Genomic DNA, 18,622 nt, shown 5'->3' on the forward strand with positions numbered 1-18,622 from the left:
ACTACCTATTTTGAAAGCAAGATAAGGAGGAGGAAGAGAGAAGGTAAGTATGAACTATTTTATGAAACTTCATAAACCAAGAAAACAGGTCACAATTCTGTCCAACCAAGCCTATGATCCTCCTCAAGATGCAGAGAAACTGTTCAAAGCATAAATACTCAATGAATGCTAAGCCTGCACAGTGAGGCAGGTTTATTCTCTCTGTAGGAGATTAAGGAGGGTCTCACTACGTTGCTTACATTTTGTTTCCATGCACAAGAATTCTGAGATGTATTTATTCCATTCATATGAAAAAACAATTTCATGTACTTAAAAGAAAAAAAGGAGAAAGACGGCAGCACAGAAAGTTTTCTTCATTACAAAGTGTTTTTCCATCAGGCAATTATTTATAAGAACTTTTGTTAACACTGGAGTTTAGGCTCTGGAACAAAGTGGATATATTGTTTACTAGCTTTGCCAGTCAATCTTCTCTTACAAAACTTCTCCCCTCCCCCTCTCCTTTTCCAGCCAAGTCAGTCCCTTGAACAGCTCAGGAGTTTTCTTTGTCACCAAGATCTCCTTTTCCACAAATTGTCCCTTGAATAATGCCATCTTCAATGTAGTGCCCTGAGGTATCCGTGCTCCTGCAGAGAACTGTTGAGGGGATCCGTGATGAGCGTCTGTCCTGGCTCTTATCCTCAGAGGAGCAGCAAATCATCCTTTTCATGGTACCCCACATCTCATCATCTTTGTATGAATAAATTATTGGATTCATGACAGAGTTCAACAGGGCCAGGAGAAGAAACCACCTTTTAACATTCTGAATCCCACAGTATGTGCAGTTCAGACCATCGAGCAGTAAGACGACCAGACCAGGGGTCCAGCAGACAACAAAGGCACCTAGAAATAAAGGAGATTAAAAAAAAAAAAAAAAAGACTTCAAACTGCTAGAGGTTTGGGGGTTTTTTTGCATCTTACAAGATTATTGGGTTCATCAGAATTCTACACAAGAATGATAAAAGCAGAAGAGGACAAAATTCTAATGACAATAGCAAAATTATAACTACTACAGCTTCTCTGCCAAGCCCTGAGCACAAGGCAGGGCAGCTCTCAGAAGTCTGCAGGGAGCAAGAATACAGCTGCTAACAGCATCAGCTCAAACACAAGTGGAGAAAGGTCATCACAATAGTGATTTGTGCATGCTGATAAATAAACAAGAGCTCTGGAGCATTAACAAGCAGAGAACTGGTGCTCTGACCACAGACTTCCTCTCCATCTCTCTCATATGCTGGAGGAGAAGATACCAGGTGGCCCACTTCCACCACTGCCGCAATACGATCCAAAGAAGAGACATGTCTTCTATCTCACTACAGCTGACTGCAGAGCTATGGGCACACTGCCCAATTCATAAAACAAGAGTCAGTCACATGGTTTAAACACGTCCTGGCTGGAAACCGTGCAGCTACTCTAGGACACACACCCCTCTGAGACACGAAAGCACTGCTGGCTCCCCAGCTGGAGTAGCAGCCCACTGCTCTCCACTTCTCCCTCCCAGGCTGTGCATGCTGGGTACTTGAGACCCAACAACTCGGATCCAGGAAACAAATTCAGTTGGAAATGAAAAGAGAGAAAGAAAAAAATAGATGAGTTAGCAAAGACGAACCAAAGGATGTAGCATTCAGGGCAAAGAAACGAAGCAAAGAACAGAATACAAATAAAAATTTAAAAAAAGACAAAAAGGATGAGGAAGTAAGAGTGTACTGATGGGGAAACAACAAAACTCTGCAAGAGAGGCATTTCCCCAAAATATAGCAAGAAACTGCAGGACAAGCCCAGGAGCAGCAGAGTTCTCATGTTTCAGCTGTAAGGCAGGAATGACAACAGTCCCTGTGAGAATGAAGACACAAGGTGACAATAAAAGCTGAAAGAGAAAAAGTAGAACAACACACTCCTCTCCCACCAGCCCCTCAAAAAAAGAAAAAAAAAAAAAGAAAAAGAATTAAGGAAAAGGGGAATAAGGGAGAAGAGATCTTAGAGTGAAGACAACATGAAGAAAGCATAAAAACCACAGCTTAGAAGGAAGTTCAGTATTGCATTTGCATCTTTCCATGTTATTGCACATCCCCACCATAAACACAGGGGTGTGGGCAGGACTGGTGGGGAGGGGGAACATCGTGACCAAATGCAGCTCTTGACCACGAGCTTGGGAGGGCCCCGAACTGCCCCATCTACCCTCCTGCCTCCCCCCAGCACTGCAGCCTGTCATCCCTCGCCTTGAGCCCAAGGAAGGAATAGCCATATGCATGATAATACTAACTTAGCACAAGCCACAATTGCTGTCTGACATACAGAAATAGAAAATTACAACTCTGCACAACGGTCACAGTTTGAACAACGTACTGAGGAAATTCCAATCATTTATAACAGCAGTTTCCTCTTTTTTGGGCTTGGAAAAAAATAATCAAACAAATAAGGATGATAGCAGCTACATGCTAAAAAGCTCCCCTGGGGGTGTCGGTATCTGTTCAACAATTTTGGTAGGGTAAGCAAGTTGAGCTTTTTTTTGGTAAAGCCTCTGGTTTTACCATATCTGAGCTGTGCAAGCAAGCAGTGGGAGGGCAGCCTGGCTCATGTCAGGACCCAGGCAGTGCTGGAGCCAGGACTTGGCGGCACCTCAGGCATCCCATCCACTGTGCTGTGCACACGGGCTGGTCTCAGCAGCACTGGATGCTTCTCCCGATTCACGATTTTAATGGACACGGTGCCCATCAGATGGGCAGGCCATAATGGTATATAAAGTTATTCCTCTATTGCTCACTGGCATCAGGAGCTGCAAGCTGCTACCACAACACTTGTTTTCTCTGGTCAGTCTCTATACTACACATTGGTTTGGCTCAAATGTGCTGAGTAAGCAGCTGTGACACCAACTCTCTTATACAATCTACAATGGAGAAAACACGGTACTGATTTATTGCCCTGGGGTTCACCAGTAGATCCCATCTGTTCTACCAAGCACTGGAACCAGACCACCCAGACAACACTTCTGTGGCTAGTTGAGTGTCTCTGTAAGTATTTGGACAGAATGCTTTTGCTAGCCACCAAGGGTCACTGGCAAAGTCACCAACACACCAGCTCCATACAGAAATTAAGATGGTAACAAATCCTGCTTAGAACAAGCACAGAAAGCATTTTGACCATGTGCACCACAAAGCATGCAAGGTCCAACCATGCTTTCATAGAAATCATCAGGAGACAAAACAGACCCCAAAGCCACATTTAGCAAGAGACACAGAAATATCTCATTCAAACAAAACCTCAAGCTCCCAGGCAAGATTAGTCCGTGAACTCCCAGGATATATCCCTGTCTACCTATACAGGCAAAACCCTAAAAGGGTTGAGTAGCAAAAGGGAAAATAAGAGACATCTGCAGGCATCTCTGCACATTTCCCCTGCCCCACGACTGAAGACAAGGATGGGGAAAATGCAATGACAGTGTCAGAGTTACTGGGAAATGCTTTCATGGGGCTGTTGCTTTGACTCTATCAAAAATACATTTTGCTGTGTGTGGAGACAAGACAAGTGATTCACACCCTGCTCTTAGCACCAGAGAGATGAAAGTGAGGCATGGCTCAGACTCGCATCCTTGCTCGGGTTTTGCTATTTTTACCACAGAGCTTTCAGAGGGAACCACGGTTAAACATAAATATATACCTTTGTCTTGGCCCTTTCACAATTCTCTTGTTTGCAGACTTTTTATCCCATAGGAGCTCCTCTCCCTGACAATGTGCCACACTCCAAAAAGAATTTAATTTCTGTCACTCTCTAAAATTCACAAAAGTGACATAAAATACAGCCTGGCTGCAACGTGAATCAGAACAGCAGCTCTGAGTCTTCCCACCAGAATATGGGAGATCAGGTATCACAATGCCTCAAGGTCTGTTTGAGGATTTTCCACTAGCTTTAAACATGGATTTTCTTGTAGATTACATCATCTCTGCTTGAAAATTAAATACTGTATACCTGGAAGCACTACTGATGCTTTGGCAGCATCACGTTGTAAAACTCTGCACATCAAAGCTGTCCCTGAGCATGCCAATGCTGAAAAAAGTCCAATAGATTCCAGTTGCCTTTGCCACATGTGCACCCAAGTTAAAACAGCAAGTTACCAATTAAACTATAAATTCACTAAAACTGAAAATCATCCACCCAAAGTTGCTATTTCAGCGGGAATCTCACTGCCAAGTTCAGATGAGCTACCACATACACACCACCTGAAAATCACATACCCACACACCTGCAGCCACCCTTCTTCAAAGCTACAGTCACAGGTTTAGCTAGGACTATGCCACAAGGTCAGTCTAAGAGGATTTTAACCCCTTTTTCTAGGTTTCCCATCTTCCAGTTTCAACCAGATAACTTCCTGTGGTTTAACACACCAAAGGGAAAGCCATTTCAGCTGCTCCTATCCTGTGATAGATCATTTTAAGGGTTATGGTAGAAACAGGTTGATGACAGAGACCTGAGTCCCAGCTTCTGGAAGGGCCCATCCAAGTCCAACAAAGAGTGGTGCAAAAAGCCACCTGCAGCTGCAGTCACCATGAACCCATGAAGTCAAACCGAAACCCAGATTTTCCCAACTCCTAACTGTGGGACCACAGGAGAACTCCACCCAGAGAGAACAGTGATGTTTTACTGGAGGGGCAGCCAGCCACAGCACCAGCCTCCCCAAAACCAGAGGTGGAGGCAGACGGGAGGAGCAGCATGACAGCAGCACCCAGATACACGCAGCCTCCTTCCACACAGCAGAGGGGCAGTAGGACTTTGTCCTGAACCTCCCATAAAACCAACAGAGCACATTAACAAGAACTCTGTTTCTCATCATACTTCATCCAGCCACAGAGCATCCTGGAATCATTTTTAGTTAAGGCCATATTAGGCACGTATTCCAAAGCATCTTCAGATGTTTTGGAACAAGACATTAAAAATAACTGCCGTGGGCAAAATCCACATGCTGCATATAGCTATCAGTTGTTGCATCAGTAGGTGTAAGCACAGTTTTAGAAGTATCCATTTTGTCACTTAGTGACTCCTCTGGTAATCAGAAAGGCCAGAAAATGTGGTTGTTCAGTTTCTAATACATTTTGCACAGTGTGCTTGAATGACTTGTCCAGGAATGTACATTTCAAACTGTTTTAAAAAATAAAATTCACATTCCTAGAAATAAACATTTATAAAAAGCCTCTCAGAGTCAAAATTTGGTGAGTTGATACAAAGGAACGTGCCAAGATAGATCTCCTCTAACACAGAAGTTTGGGGTAGATCTTGCACCCAGCAACACATACACTAATTCGACTTCTTTGGAAGCAGGCTTTGTTTTGGTTTTGTTTCTGTCTGCCAAAGTAAATATACAAAATTATGATACCTGAAGTAGCACTCAGGCTTTCTAAGTTAAATTTGCCTGGCCCAGCACTCGCTATCATGAAACTATAATTTGGGTAAAGCATTTAATCTGGTGGCTGAAAAGCCATATTCTGCAAATAAGAGAAAGCTAATGCTGATCTTTAAATCACACTGTATTCCTAAGGCCCCTCTCCCTAGTAAAAGAAAGAATATGTTGAAAATAAAGTTTAGAGTGGTGTTTACTTCCATGCAGCAGCACGGCTGTGGTGAGCACTGAAGATCCGCCTCAGGCAGATGAGGTATTAGCAAATGGCAGCCACTGTCACTGTCCTTCCAACTCCCACATCAGCCAGCTGGGTGTCCTCTCCCCCGGACGCAGACCCCCACTCTGCTCTGACCTGCAGACAGGCATGCGTGGCACTGAGAGCTAACAGAGTTATTCCAACACTCACTCAGCACCCACCAACTTCAGTTTATACAAAACTAAAGTAATATTAACTATATAAATAGACAAGTTAGACAAGGCTCTGCATGTTGATATATTTGCATACAATTTCCCAGAAAGCACCCTGCAGTTCTGCCTTGCATAGAAATGCTTAGAGAACTGATTTTTAAGTGTTTTTCTTTTTCTCTTTCCAATGCATCAGTTAACTACAGTCCACCCAATGCTTATGCTTTAGGGCAGAACTACATTTGGAACAACTCAGAGTTTTCCTACAGGGATTTTCCCCTTCCAGGTGGATGATTTAAGTTTCACTGCACGAAAGCTTCAGGGGGAGCAAAAGACTGAATCTTGTCCGTGCTAGTCAAGCTGGGGACAGGAACAACCACCACATTGTCTCTCTATAGGTGCCATAAAACCAAGGGGGAAAAAAGGAACGACAACTGGGGAGAGATTTAGAAGGGAAAATGAGAGGGATTTAGAAGGGAAAGGCTCTGTCAGCAGACAAGCCAACTTCAGAAGACACAGGAGCATAAGTGAGAACCTTGTACTTGCTTGAACCATCAGTCCACTTTCTTTTCCAAGGTCAGGCACTGTGAAGTTTAACGGACCTCAGCTTCTAAAGCATTTTAAGACATCATTCGGTAGACAAAGGTGTTGTGTGCTACAGCACCAGACACCAGACTGTGCAAACAGCATCCACATAGGCCACACAGGAAAAAAGTATCCTCAGCCTGAGCTTCCTACCCAGCCAACTTCTACCTTCATGAAAAGTGACACTTTTCTCACAGAGCTCTCTAGTAATATCATGTCGCAGTATGACACAACGGTGTCCCAGGTATACATGGACACCAGCTTTCCCAAAAGCTCCACCTTTCTTGTGCTGGCTCATACAACACCAGAACAGTTGACAGAGCAGTAAAGTAATATTTGTGCTTTTGGAGTCTCACACCACCTAAGCCAAACTTCCCAAGTGTCCCAGTGTCCCCCCCAGTTCCACCTGCAGCAAGCTGCACGAGCCATACCTGGCTTTCATAAAACATCTCTCTCAGATTCAAGTCCTTCTGGGGAAAAATTGACTGCTACAGCTAGTATTTGTTCTAACGATCAATCATCCGCTCTGTGCATCCCTAATTTAATAAGCAGCTACATCACACCTAGCTGAAGTGATCTGAGCCACACAAATATCAACAGTGTCTCTAGGGCAGGATCCAGGTCAAATCCCATGTAATGATCTAGAGATCCAAAGCCATACAGTATCATCACCTGAAAGTATTTTGCACTGTGCAATCTTCACAGAATGAAGGTGAATTCTCCCCTTGCAAAGTAAATCTCTGGAGTCACAGACCCACCAGGCATCCTCTCCTTTCCCCAGGGAAGGTGCATTTCCAGGAGGAAGAAGTTAGGATGTTTAAGAAACAGCCAAGAGGAAGAAGTGCAAAGAAAACTATCCCCATCCAACCACAGGATTCATGGCCTTGTGCAGATGTTAAAGACCATTATTTTGAAAACGTTCTACTCGGTAGCTGTGAATCTTCACAAGCCTTCCTCCAAAGCGGTTTTGTATTTCCCTCCTACCCCCCACAACAAACTGTAGATAATTTGTGTTTTGTAACAAGCTGCCTACCAAATAGAGACACTTTTCTTCTTCACGTTGACCAGGCCTCTACTTTGCATTTCCGCTTGGTGCGACACTTACTGCATTATCTAAAGCAGACGGAAGACTAAATGACTCCAGCACTTACAAGTTTGATGAGGGTTTGTTTTGTTTTGGGGGGGTAGACTTTTTTTTGTTTTGTTAAAAAAACAAACCAAAAAACCACACAAACCCATTGACTGGCACCACCAGTCTTGCATGCCATGGTTTGTAGTCTCTTACCTAAGAGAGTCATGACAGTCTTCATAAGCTTCACAGGGGTTCTCCTACGGCTGATGGATCCACTAGTGTGCGACGACAAGACATTAGTTTTTCTCTGGACATACATGTAGATTCTTATGTAAACCACCACCATAATGAAGAAGACAACTAGGTTTAAGATGCTCCAGAACACCAGGTAACTTCTGCTGTAAATAGGCGCCAGGGATGAGCAAGCAGTAATGTCACAGAGGCAGTTCCAACCCAGGGTAGGAACAGCACCCATGAAAATAGCAATGGCCCAGATTGATATAATTAAAAAGGTGACTCTCTTCTTCGTGAGATTACTGTGGATCTTCATCCGCATTATCGACATGTGCCGCTCAACAGCTATGACGAGGAGATTCACCAGGGAAGCCGTCAGGCTGGTGTCCAGAAGGCCCTGACGCAAAAACCAGCGATTAACAGTTAATGTCTTAGACACTGGGCCAGTGTTGAACATCAAGAAGACATAGGCAATTCCAGCAAAAAAGTCTGCAGCAGCTAAATTGGCCAGGAGATAGTAAAAGGGAAAGTGAAACCTCTTGTTCTTGACCACAGCTGCTATGACCAGTGAATTTGAAATGAAAATGAAGAGGCAGAAAAATGTTCCAAAACACAGAACAACAATAAGCTTTGGCCCTGTCCACTCATCTACTGTGTCAGTGTTTGTCTTGTTATAAAAAAAGTCCATGCGCTTATCATAGTAGCATTCGTTCATCCTGGATTAAAGCCCCTGCATCCTAGGAAGGGTGGAAGGGGGAAAAAGGAAGAAGGATTAAAAAAACCAACTATTGGTCCTTGCTTCAATCACCATACCTAACATCTTTTTGCTGGGGGGAGGGGGGGACAGGACAGGGACATGAGAGGGTATATATTTGAAGGCCTTAAGTAAAAATTCATACAGTACACTGAGTTAATAGAGACGGAGACATTCTGTCCACTGGAGGACTGCAGTGCATGATGATTCCATGAATCAGGAATTTTCAAAAGACTTACCCACTTACAAAACCCCAGCACAGTCCTTTTGCACTAGCAGTCATACCATACAGGCCACACAGTGGAAGTTAAGAGGTTAAGAGTGACTTTCTGGAGGTCACAAAGAAAATCTGAGCAACAGCCAAGCCATTCTTGCTGTGAAATCCCACGTTTGAGCCACAGCCATCATTATTTCCATTTCTCAATGTATCCAGTCAGGACAGTGAAGCACAAATCATAACTCTTCCATTATACTGAGTAAGCAATAAAAGGCCTATTACTGGAAAAATATTTTTTGGTTTTTCAATTATATTTTAATAAACATAATAATGTATGTATATAAGATGCTACGGGCGTATACATTCTGAGTACATCTGTTATTTACTGCTACAGGATTTAAGTAAATACATAGAATATATTTTTCCCTTTTCAGCACATTTGACTACTGTAAAGCCAGAGATTATTTTATTGGGCTGTCAACCTAGAGCCCTGTGAGCACCACACAGCCTAATTATCTTCAAAACCAAAACACAGTTCCCTACCCAACCACAGGATAAAGCAAGCCCCAGCAACAGCAGTAGTGCTGGGGTTTTTTTCTTATACCCACTCAGCACTATTTTGGACACAGGGCTATTAAACATGATGGAAGGGGGAGTCTGCGTTCCAGATTACATCACACTTCAGCTACTCTGGTGAGGTCAATGTCAGCTGCCTTGGCAATTTTACTGCCCTTATTAACGAACCAAACTGAACTCAAACTCATTTACATAGGCAGTTCTGACAGCAATTACTCATGGTGACCAGACCCTGCGCAGGGTCTCACAGCCTAGTAGGAAGAGTTTGCATCTGATCATCACTAGCCCTCACACTCACTGTCAGTATCTGAATAAGGGTTTTAACAATTACTTCATTAATAGATATTGTATAGTTTTAGCAAAACCTAGGAATTCAACCTTGGCACAAGATCTTAATCACATTAGCTATTATACAGAGTGGCAAACCGGTGCTTGACTCAGGACAGAAGAGAGGAAGTATCGGGATACAAAGCTGCAGGAGAGGCAGCAACACTAAGAGCTTTTGTAAACCTCCCTGCGAGCCTCAGGCTGCCATGGGTGCAAGAGTAATAGACTGAGTGAGACTGAAAAGGAAAAAAAAAAAAACCCCTAGAAGTAGTGGTTATAGGCAGAAAGATACAAAGAAGCATAAGCTTTTCACCTCTACAGCTAAAATTGATCACAGATAAAGATCAGGTTCACTTAGTCTATTATTATACTGTGGTGACTTAACAGTTATATCTCATCTCTCCAGGGACCGGGAAGCAAATTAAGCAATCCCCAGGTGGCTGGCTAACAAACCACATTTATATTAAAGGTTCCTTCTGAGTTTTAAGATAAAAAGGCTCATCTTCTGTCATTTAAGTTATGCTACTTGTGTTATTTCTCTCATGCAATATTTGTATTATATAATTTTAAATCAACCTGCACTATTCCATGATTAATATTTTCAAAGTGAAGTTGTTTTTTAATATTTTTCTGAACTAGCTCCTTAGCCTTTTCTTCCTCAGTTCCCACCCTACATCTAGTAGTCAACATGAAAGCAAGCCACTTGACATTGTTGTCCATTTTATTACCCTCAAGAACCTACGCAGCCACTTCTTTTATAAAAGAATATATTACTTAAAGCATCAAATTCAAGTACACAGTCAGAACTAAGAACAATTACTTAAGGACAAGAAGCGGAAGGAAAAAAGTAAATCATCCCTTGTGCTGAAGCATTACAGAGCATCTCTTCATCTAAAAATAAAAAAGCCTCAGTAACTCGGATTGACTGTAAGGAGTCAACCGGAATTCAATGCCTACTGTTCCCTGTTCAGGGCAATATAGAGGAGTTGGGCAGTCAGTACATTCCCCATTCTCACCTAGGAAGTACTTAAAACTCAAATTAAGTCTGTAAGTGACCAGAAGTCCCTGAGGAGTTGCAGGCAACAGCTACTCAAGCAGCTGAGTGCTGGGAACCCTGCCCATCCGAGATGCCTCTGTGCTTATCCACCAAAGCAGTGAAGGACTTGCTGAGCTTGACATGAAGCTTTTACAGAACAGCCCAAATGCCTGCAAATAGAAGCAGCATTTTGTGCAAGAATGGCAGGGGAAAAAAAAAAAATCTGTGAAAATTATAGGGAAGGTTTTCCGAACATGTTGTATCTTACTGTGTAATCATCTCAACAGATGAATCTCTTTTACTTGCAGTGACAGAAAAATATCTGCAGATACTTTTTGCATCTCGTCTGGAGAACAAGCTTAAAGAAATCCAAAATATCAATTATGAACTTATGCTAAATAGCTTATTGAGATCCCATCATTTGAAGTAGTACCTGAAAAAAAATAAATCACACATCTGTAATTCTCCACCAAAATAATCACACCACAAACACTCACTGTCACACGGCAGAGCTCAAATGATTTTGAAAGAGATGTCTTCAGGTGTTGAAATAAGGCAGGAGGGAGTAGAAGAGAATCCAGCTGAGGTCTCAGGGTCACAGGGCAGACTCTGGAGGTGTTCAGATGGAAGCTGCATCAAAGCAGTAGCTGAACAGTAGCTAGTTTGCATCCCAGTCCTTCAGAGCAAAGATGTCACACTTGGCTAGCTATATCAGCCTATGTACAAAACCCAGTTGTCACTCCAGGGTCCTTCCAGACGGACAGTGGTTGATTTCACACCTTCATTTTAAGTCCTCTCAGCAGAACAAGCCTTCAGGGGAACTGTGCAGCTGTGACAGAACTGTGCCACTGTATCCTCAGTGGGCCTGCCCCAGTCCACACCAGGCATGAGAGATGTGCGATAGGATATCCCATACTTCCTGGCACGTCACAGTTTAACACATTGCAAGACTTTATTCTCCAGGTCTTCTCTTCTGCAGCCAAAGCAGAGATGTTTATCTTAATCAGGGCAGGTTTAAACTTAAAAAGAAAAAAAAACACCCTTAAATATTACATATTTCAGATTTGTTTATTAAGTACACACAAATTTTAAGATTCAGGCAAAATATTGTTTGGAAAAGTTTTTAAAATAATAGAAACTGAAATAGAAAAACAGCTACACTGGTGAGCCCAGCCTTATAAAGACAACAGAGAATCTTCTAGAGTCTGCAGCAACAAGATCCCCAGTTCTGCTACTCACTTCATGAAGAATTGCTTTCTTTTACTTTGAAAGTGGGTCTTACAAGCTTGATACTTCTCATTTTTTATGGGAAAGGACAGCAAACAATCTCCACTCACCTCTTCTATGCCACTCTGTATTTTATAGCCCTCCATATAGACCTCCAAAAGCTTGACAGCAATAACCATGTATTGCATATTCTACAGACGGGTTGAGCTATTAGCTTGCCACAAGTCACTCGCAAGCAAATAATAAAAATTTTGCAAGTGCCAAAAGCATACACTTGTCAAAAAGGTTCTTTTCCTTATTTCAATCTATTTAATTATTTCGGTTCAACCAAGAGTGGCTACAAAGATCAGAAACTGATGGGCTGTGAAGCGTGTTTCCTCTACCACTCTCAGTAAACATAAGCTTTGAGTGGGAGAAATCATCTGTTCCAAAAATCTCAATGGATTTGGTTTAGTCAAACTGCTTTCAAATGCAAAAGCACACATTAAGAATTCTTCACAAACCAGCACATCTTGAGCTGTTTGTCTTAAAGACAGCTTGTATGTTTGAATTGATTTTAAATTCCTCTATATAAATGCAACTTGTATCAAGTCAGAATGTTCTTCACCATTCTTAAGATAAAAGTCAAGAATTTGCATGAGTATATAGAAATAGATTACACCAGCTATCTAAATAAAGAGTTGGTGAAATAAGACATCACCTACATAATGTTTTGGACAAAAGCTTCAGCTAGTCGCAAGCTAACATGCTTTAACAGTTGTCATTCAATTAGAACCTAGTTTGCTTCAAGAAAGTTACCAAAAATTTATATATTTATAATGAAACTTAATATCAGTTATTTAAATAAAGGATTTTGCTGATTCAAACTGTGATTAAAAATCACTTTTTAAGTCACTTTGATTCAAAATTAAATTTGGTCTGTAAATCAGCTCTAAGTTGAGTTACTCATTATTAATGCAAACATTTCTGAAGGAAAACTCAAATAGTATTTTAATGAGAAGGTCATTATAAAATTTAGCCTGCAAGCCATAATGTGATTCATGGCACACCCCAGTGGTTTTCTGCCTCCTTCCTGTCCATTAAAAAACAAATTATTTCAATACATTGGCCACAGCCTTATTGAAGGGTTGGCATCAGTTTGGGGGATTTTGATGGCTTCTGCCCCGCTCCTGTGTAAATGCAACAGGGAGGGAGAGCACAAGCCCAGACTGGCACACTGAGCCACTGTGAGAGGATCCAAGCCAAGTCTGCAGCTGGACTGAAAAGTCCACAGAGCAGGACTGAACCCATAGGAGGATGACAGTGGTGAAGCCCTACAGCAGGACTGGAAGTTAGCTTGGGTGAGAGGCAAGGGAAGCTGGCCCAGGCAGAACTCCAGCCTGCTTTACTGCTGGTTTTTCTGAGCTGGTACAGGGACTTCTGTGCAGAAATTCAGGGTGGTCGGCATCCAGAATGTTACACCCTGAAACAGAAGGAGAGACAGCGAAGCCAGTACAGGCCGGGCAGGCCCATGGGACAGCACACAGGAGTGAGCAGCACCCAGGCTCAGCCTGCACACCAGGCAGGCTGCCAGCCTATTGCTGGAGCACTTCACCTCCCTGCCTCCCCTTGTCCGTTAGCAAAGACAAGGTATTAAGTACAGATCTCTGTAGGATATTTTGAAACTTCTGTAATAAGTTGCTCTTCAGAAAGCAGAGTTTATCATGCTGACTGATCACAGACATTGGTGGCAGAGCAAGGAGGCAAGTCACCTGAAATACTCTCTGCGTTCAGACTGTTACTGCAGAGAAATATTAAGCAGCAGCAATTGCCTATCTGCACATACTGTTTAGGCTTTTTAAACTTATCCTACAAGCAGCAGACGGCCCTTGATACAGTACCACGGAAGGAGTGCCTAGAGGCTTGCAGACTACATAGCCTTTGGCAAGAGCTCCCTGCATCAGTGCTCTTGCTTGCCTGCACCCTATGCCGCAGGCAGATGCGAACACCTTCCATCCCTTCCTCTTCTGGATAAACAACTGATGCTGCTTTTATGTTTCCAGTTAACAAAAATCTCTTTCTCACCTCACTCCCAGAGGAATGAGCAGGCAGCAGAAGAGAGCCAGGGCACTGAGCAGCCAAGCTATACATACAAGTAGTACCAGTTCAAAAGGGAATCGGTTCCTTGTTCCCCTCCACACCCTCCGTACATGCACGGCCACGGAGGAAAACACAACCAAATGATTGCATAGTAACCCAAGAAACCCTTTCAGGTTACCTCAGCTTAGAAAGAAATACCAGTGCAGAAAAGGGTGTGTAACACAGGAGAGGCCAAAAATGTTAATATGTAACTGTAAGAAGGAGTTTTGCAAGGTAAGTACTCTGGTTCACTTTTAATTGTCTTTAATTAATTGATATTCTAATAAAAATCAATTTAGAGAAACAAAATGAAAGGAAGCACATAAAGAACACAAAGTTATGCCCAAATATCTCAATCTAAACTAAAGCTTTTTCATCTGGTGCTATTAGAGGATGCAATGGAAGCCAACATTCATTTAATATGTTTTACAGGGACAAAATATCTCAGAAGTAGCCATATTACATTTTATTTATTATGGAAATTCTGTGGGCACTGCCTGTTCCATGAACAGCATGCTACATGGTCCACTTCAAGGAACTGAGAATACACTTTTTAAAGGCCGTCTTTTAAATTCAGCTTTACAAATTGGAAAAAAGTTATTATTAAAAAACTGTAAGGCTCAGTAAGTAAGTTTTTAATTCAGAGAACTTATTTATTAGCAAGGGAATCTACCTCTGGTTGTGTTTGCCTATATTTTTTCTTCGTAACTCAAGTATCCCCAATTTCAGATAACTGGCTGAACTCAAATTGAGCACCCACAAGCAGCATTATCCCACTATCTTGGTCTTCAATGCCTTTTAGAATAAGGAGAGCAGAGTGCCACATCCATTTCCACTCCAAGCCTGCTTCATCTACATAATGTGAAGTTGATGTAAGTACAGCAGCACTCATGCCTCCACCGTGGTTCTGGTTATTTCCAGTATCAGTCCATTTTAATGGCATAATCTTTTGGAAGGAAAAGGGAAGGAAGTGGGGTGAAGGGAATCAAGATGATTCTTTGGCAACCCTTGCATATCAGTGGTGGAAACATCTAAGGTTTTATTATTTATCATGTATCCTGCATAAAATACAAAGGCTATATGGTACAAACAAAGGGTCTTAAAAGTATTAAACCTACCGAAAACGTAGAACCTCAAGACTAAATATTTAAGTGGAAGAGAGAGGAAGTAGTACCGCCAGCCACAGACCACAGCACTCTGTACACACAGACTGATAAGAGGCTTAAAAATCACTGTCGGGGCACAGAAGCATCACCCTGTACATGTATGCAACAGTGCTTTTCCTCTGCGAGACGCTGCAAACTGGCACGAGCAGTTGAACTGTGAAGCACCGGGATACAGGGGCACCTGCACCAAGGTATTACAAAGTTCAGGCTCCAGCTCCTGAAACCTCTTTAGTACAAAGCTGCTCTACCCCACTAAACTGCTTTTTAAAGCTCTGATCCACTGCAGAAAGTTGTTAGGGACAGATACTGAGTAACTCGCTAGTTACCACAAGCTCAGACTTCAGACTTTGGTAATTTAAGACTTTCTGAAATTACGGTTTACTAAATCTATATATGGAGTTCAAACTAAAAACTTCACTGCAAAGCTTTCATTTAGTCTCCTTTAAGTGTGGTTCTGGAAGGAGCTGGCAGGTCATCCTATAATGCGGGCACAGACACAGCATTTAAAGTATTTAAAAGCCATTCAAACAGCCTGTACATTGTGAAACATGCCTAGAAGAAAATACCTGTTCTGCTTCTAAACTAAGTTTTCCATTTCTGCAGAACTTCCAGGTCTGCTCATCGATCGCTATCAGCTCCATTTTATGGTTCAACAAATCAGCTTTCTTTCACAAAAACAGAATCTGAATACAGACTATTTCAGCACAGGCACAACCAAGTGAACTTTTATTGTTTAGTTTCAGCACATAGCTGATGAGTACCTGAATCATGCCACTTCTGATTAAAACAAGCCACCTGACTGTATCTGATCTGTTAACAGATGCAGATCCCTGGTTTGCAAACAAACATTTCAGGGGAACTGGTAGAAATTGTGGCCTCCAAGAAATATTTGCTAGACACATGGAAACAGACCTAATGGCTTAAAAGTAGAATCCAGGTATGTGAATCTTTAAGACTGATACCCAAGAAGAATATATTCTCCACAATGTCAAACCTTATATTTCAGAGATTTTATTTCATTATCTGATAGCATAAAGACTATCCTGGATGATGTTCTGAAATGGTTAACAGTCATAGCACAGGAGGATAAGGATACAGTCAGTCCAACTTTTCTGAAACTGTAGTCTGGCATTCTGCAAAAAGCCAAATATATCTTTCAGCTTTCCTTACTGATAAGAGCTGCTGCTTCTTTATTGATTGTGCAAATTTGTTTTGTTTTAATTTCACTTCATTTTCAGTACATGGATAAACTTTAGTGAAATCAGATTTTTCACCATGTAACTGGTTTGAGTTGTGCCTCCTACTATACCTCTTCAAAGACCATAAGAACACGCAAGAAACCACATACTCTGCACAGCTTAAAGAACAAAGCTGCAGCAACGCACCTTACCAACCTGTAACAAGAAATGCCTTTTTCTAGATTTGTATCACAGAAAGGAGAACAGACCGACCTACCTGTCCTCTGGAAACACAAAGGTACAAAAGTGCATTTTTTTTTCCTTAAGGAAAAAAAAAACTAATCAAAAGATATAGCGCAAAATAAGATAAATGCATTTTCCAGTGTATTGCATAAATTCGAATGATACCTTATGAAAAACCTTCACAAAAGAACCTGTGCCAGTCCCCGCTGTGCTACACACTTACTACGGTGCCTCAGCAGGACGCGATGCGTGCACAGATCCATTGCGGTGCAGACGAAGTTCCCAACAGATAGAAACTTACAGGTAGGAAACACCTATGGTTTGATATACGCGTTATGTATCTATAGACGCCGAGACGCGCGTATGACGGAGCTGCAGCCCCGCGTTAGCCAGGGCCGTGCCTCGGTTGCCAGCCCGCAAGGAGACCCCCGGTCCTGCTCACCGGCAAGGGGCGGGAGCTGCCGGCGGGGACCCCGGCCTGAGCGAAAAGGAGTTTCACAGAACTGCAGAAAGTTTTCTCCTGCCCGACCACCAGGAGAACAGTCAATAAATCACCAGGTTCATTAAACCCGCGATGAAGCTGCTCCCTCGGCCACGCCGCCGCCGGCCCCGGGCTCTGCCCCGTCGCCGCGGCCCCACTCACCGGCAGCCCCGGAGCGCCGCCGCCGCCGCGCAGAGCGGGCCCGCCCGCTCCCGGCACCGCTCGCTCCCGCCCCGCGTTACCCGCCCGCTCCCGGCACCGCCCGCTCCCGCTCCCGGCACCGCCCCGCCGCCTGCGCTGCAGCGCGCAGAAACGCGGTTTTTGACGCGTTTGTTCTCTGCCAGGTGCGGAGGTTTGGGTCCCCCGAGATGCGGGTCGAGACGGGAGCCCCTGGAGAAGCCCCCGGAGCAGCCCCCAGGGGCAGAAGTGCGAGGGGCCGCGCTGCCCGAAGAGCCCGTAGGAAGGTCCATCATCATTCCCAGTTTGGGAAGCAGAAGCAAAACCCAAATAAAACACCAATCACTTCCCGTGAGTAGATGAGGACAGTAGACAGGCGTATGTGCCACTTCCAGCATCACACGGAGCTGTTCTTCTGAACATAGTATAAAAAGCAAACAAGAACTAACTACCTCACAGCGATACAGAAACCTTGAGGTTCCTGTCAGCTCCAAAGGGCAGGGCTGGGCACACACAGCTTTACCACGAACAAGCCGAACTCAAATGTAGGAGGTGGTACAAGGTCAAATTTATCTTAAGGTTGTGATGAGATGGATCTGACCCGTTGCTACCTACCCGAATCATTTACTGAGACCAGACATAGATGATTGAAGGCGTACAGAGCTACTCACAGGTCTGCTCAGAGCTGCAGAACTGGCAGAAGAAAATCTCAGCAGAAAGCCTCTGCTCCATTTCTCAGAAACTCCCTGGTGATTACAGCATGAAACCCAGACAGTGTTAAAGGCTAGGTGGAGCCTTGCATGTGAACATTAGAGATGAAACACCAAACAGCCTCCACTCCAGCAGCTTCTTCCTGTTTCATCCATCAATGGAAGGCCCCAAAATAAGAGCCCCAACTCTTACCCATCCTCCTCACTTGAATGCTCACCTTGAAGATGGCTCAGAAAGCTTTCTCTTCCTCCTGCCCATTTCTTTCTAGTGCAACCTTCCCACTGCCTTTCCATCAATTTCTCTCCCTATTTTGTTAAGTCCTATAAGCAATTAGCAAAAGCTTCTCATTCCCAGGGAAGACTAGAAACAAAAGCAAAAGCTTTTTTTTCAGAACACTTTGCAAAAGCTTATGTTCCTGCTCTGCTTCCATGACTACATTGCCTCCTTAGCAGCTGGAGTGGGACCACCTACCAGTCAGCAACTGTATTCAAAACTGTATTAATGCACAGAATTAAGAGTCAACATATGCCAAATTTCCTGTTAAGTTTAACCTCTGTGGAATAGAGCGCCAATGAGAATCTCCAGCAACTGGCTCTTAGCTTTTTCCCAAGAGAAAAAAAAACACCAAACAGATGATGCAGACACAAATTGGTTTCTACAGATCATTAGTGACCTTCTCTAATATGGTAG

General features: G+C 43.1%; 1 protein-coding gene across 2 annotated transcripts; it reads right to left on the reverse strand.

The window, feature by feature from the left end:
- Positions 1–259: 259 nt before the first annotated feature.
- On the reverse strand, positions 260–17,247 carry LPAR3 (lysophosphatidic acid receptor 3). Of its 2 annotated transcripts, none has more exons than XM_074877207.1 (4): positions 17,207–17,247; positions 11,129–11,650; positions 7,701–8,458; positions 260–879 (listed from the first exon to the last, which is right to left on the reverse strand). In XM_074877207.1, the coding sequence occupies exons 3-4, from the start codon at positions 8,434–8,436 to the stop codon at positions 530–532; spliced, it is 1,086 nt and encodes a 361-aa protein (XP_074733308.1). In that variant the 5' UTR covers positions 8,437–8,458; positions 11,129–11,650; positions 17,207–17,247; the 3' UTR covers positions 260–529. The 2 variants fall into 2 exon arrangements, with proteins under 2 accessions (XP_074733308.1, XP_074733309.1); XM_074877208.1 differs by lacking the exon at positions 17,207–17,247 and adding an exon at positions 17,006–17,122.
- Positions 17,248–18,622: the final 1,375 nt, after the last annotated feature.

The sequence above is a fragment of the Strix uralensis genome, chromosome 8 (assembly GCF_047716275.1).
Source record: "Strix uralensis isolate ZFMK-TIS-50842 chromosome 8, bStrUra1, whole genome shotgun sequence".
Classification (NCBI taxonomy): Eukaryota; Metazoa; Chordata; class Aves; order Strigiformes; family Strigidae; genus Strix; species Strix uralensis.

Coding starts and splice junctions, on each gene's coding strand:
- LPAR3 (XM_074877207.1), bottom strand. CDS start 8,436: ATGAACGAATGCTACTATGATAAGCGCATGGACTTTTTTTATAACAAG. Junction 880..7,700: donor GACTGTCATGACTCTCTTAG/GTAAGAGACTAC, acceptor CTTTATTTCTAG/GTGCCTTTGTTGTCTGCTGG.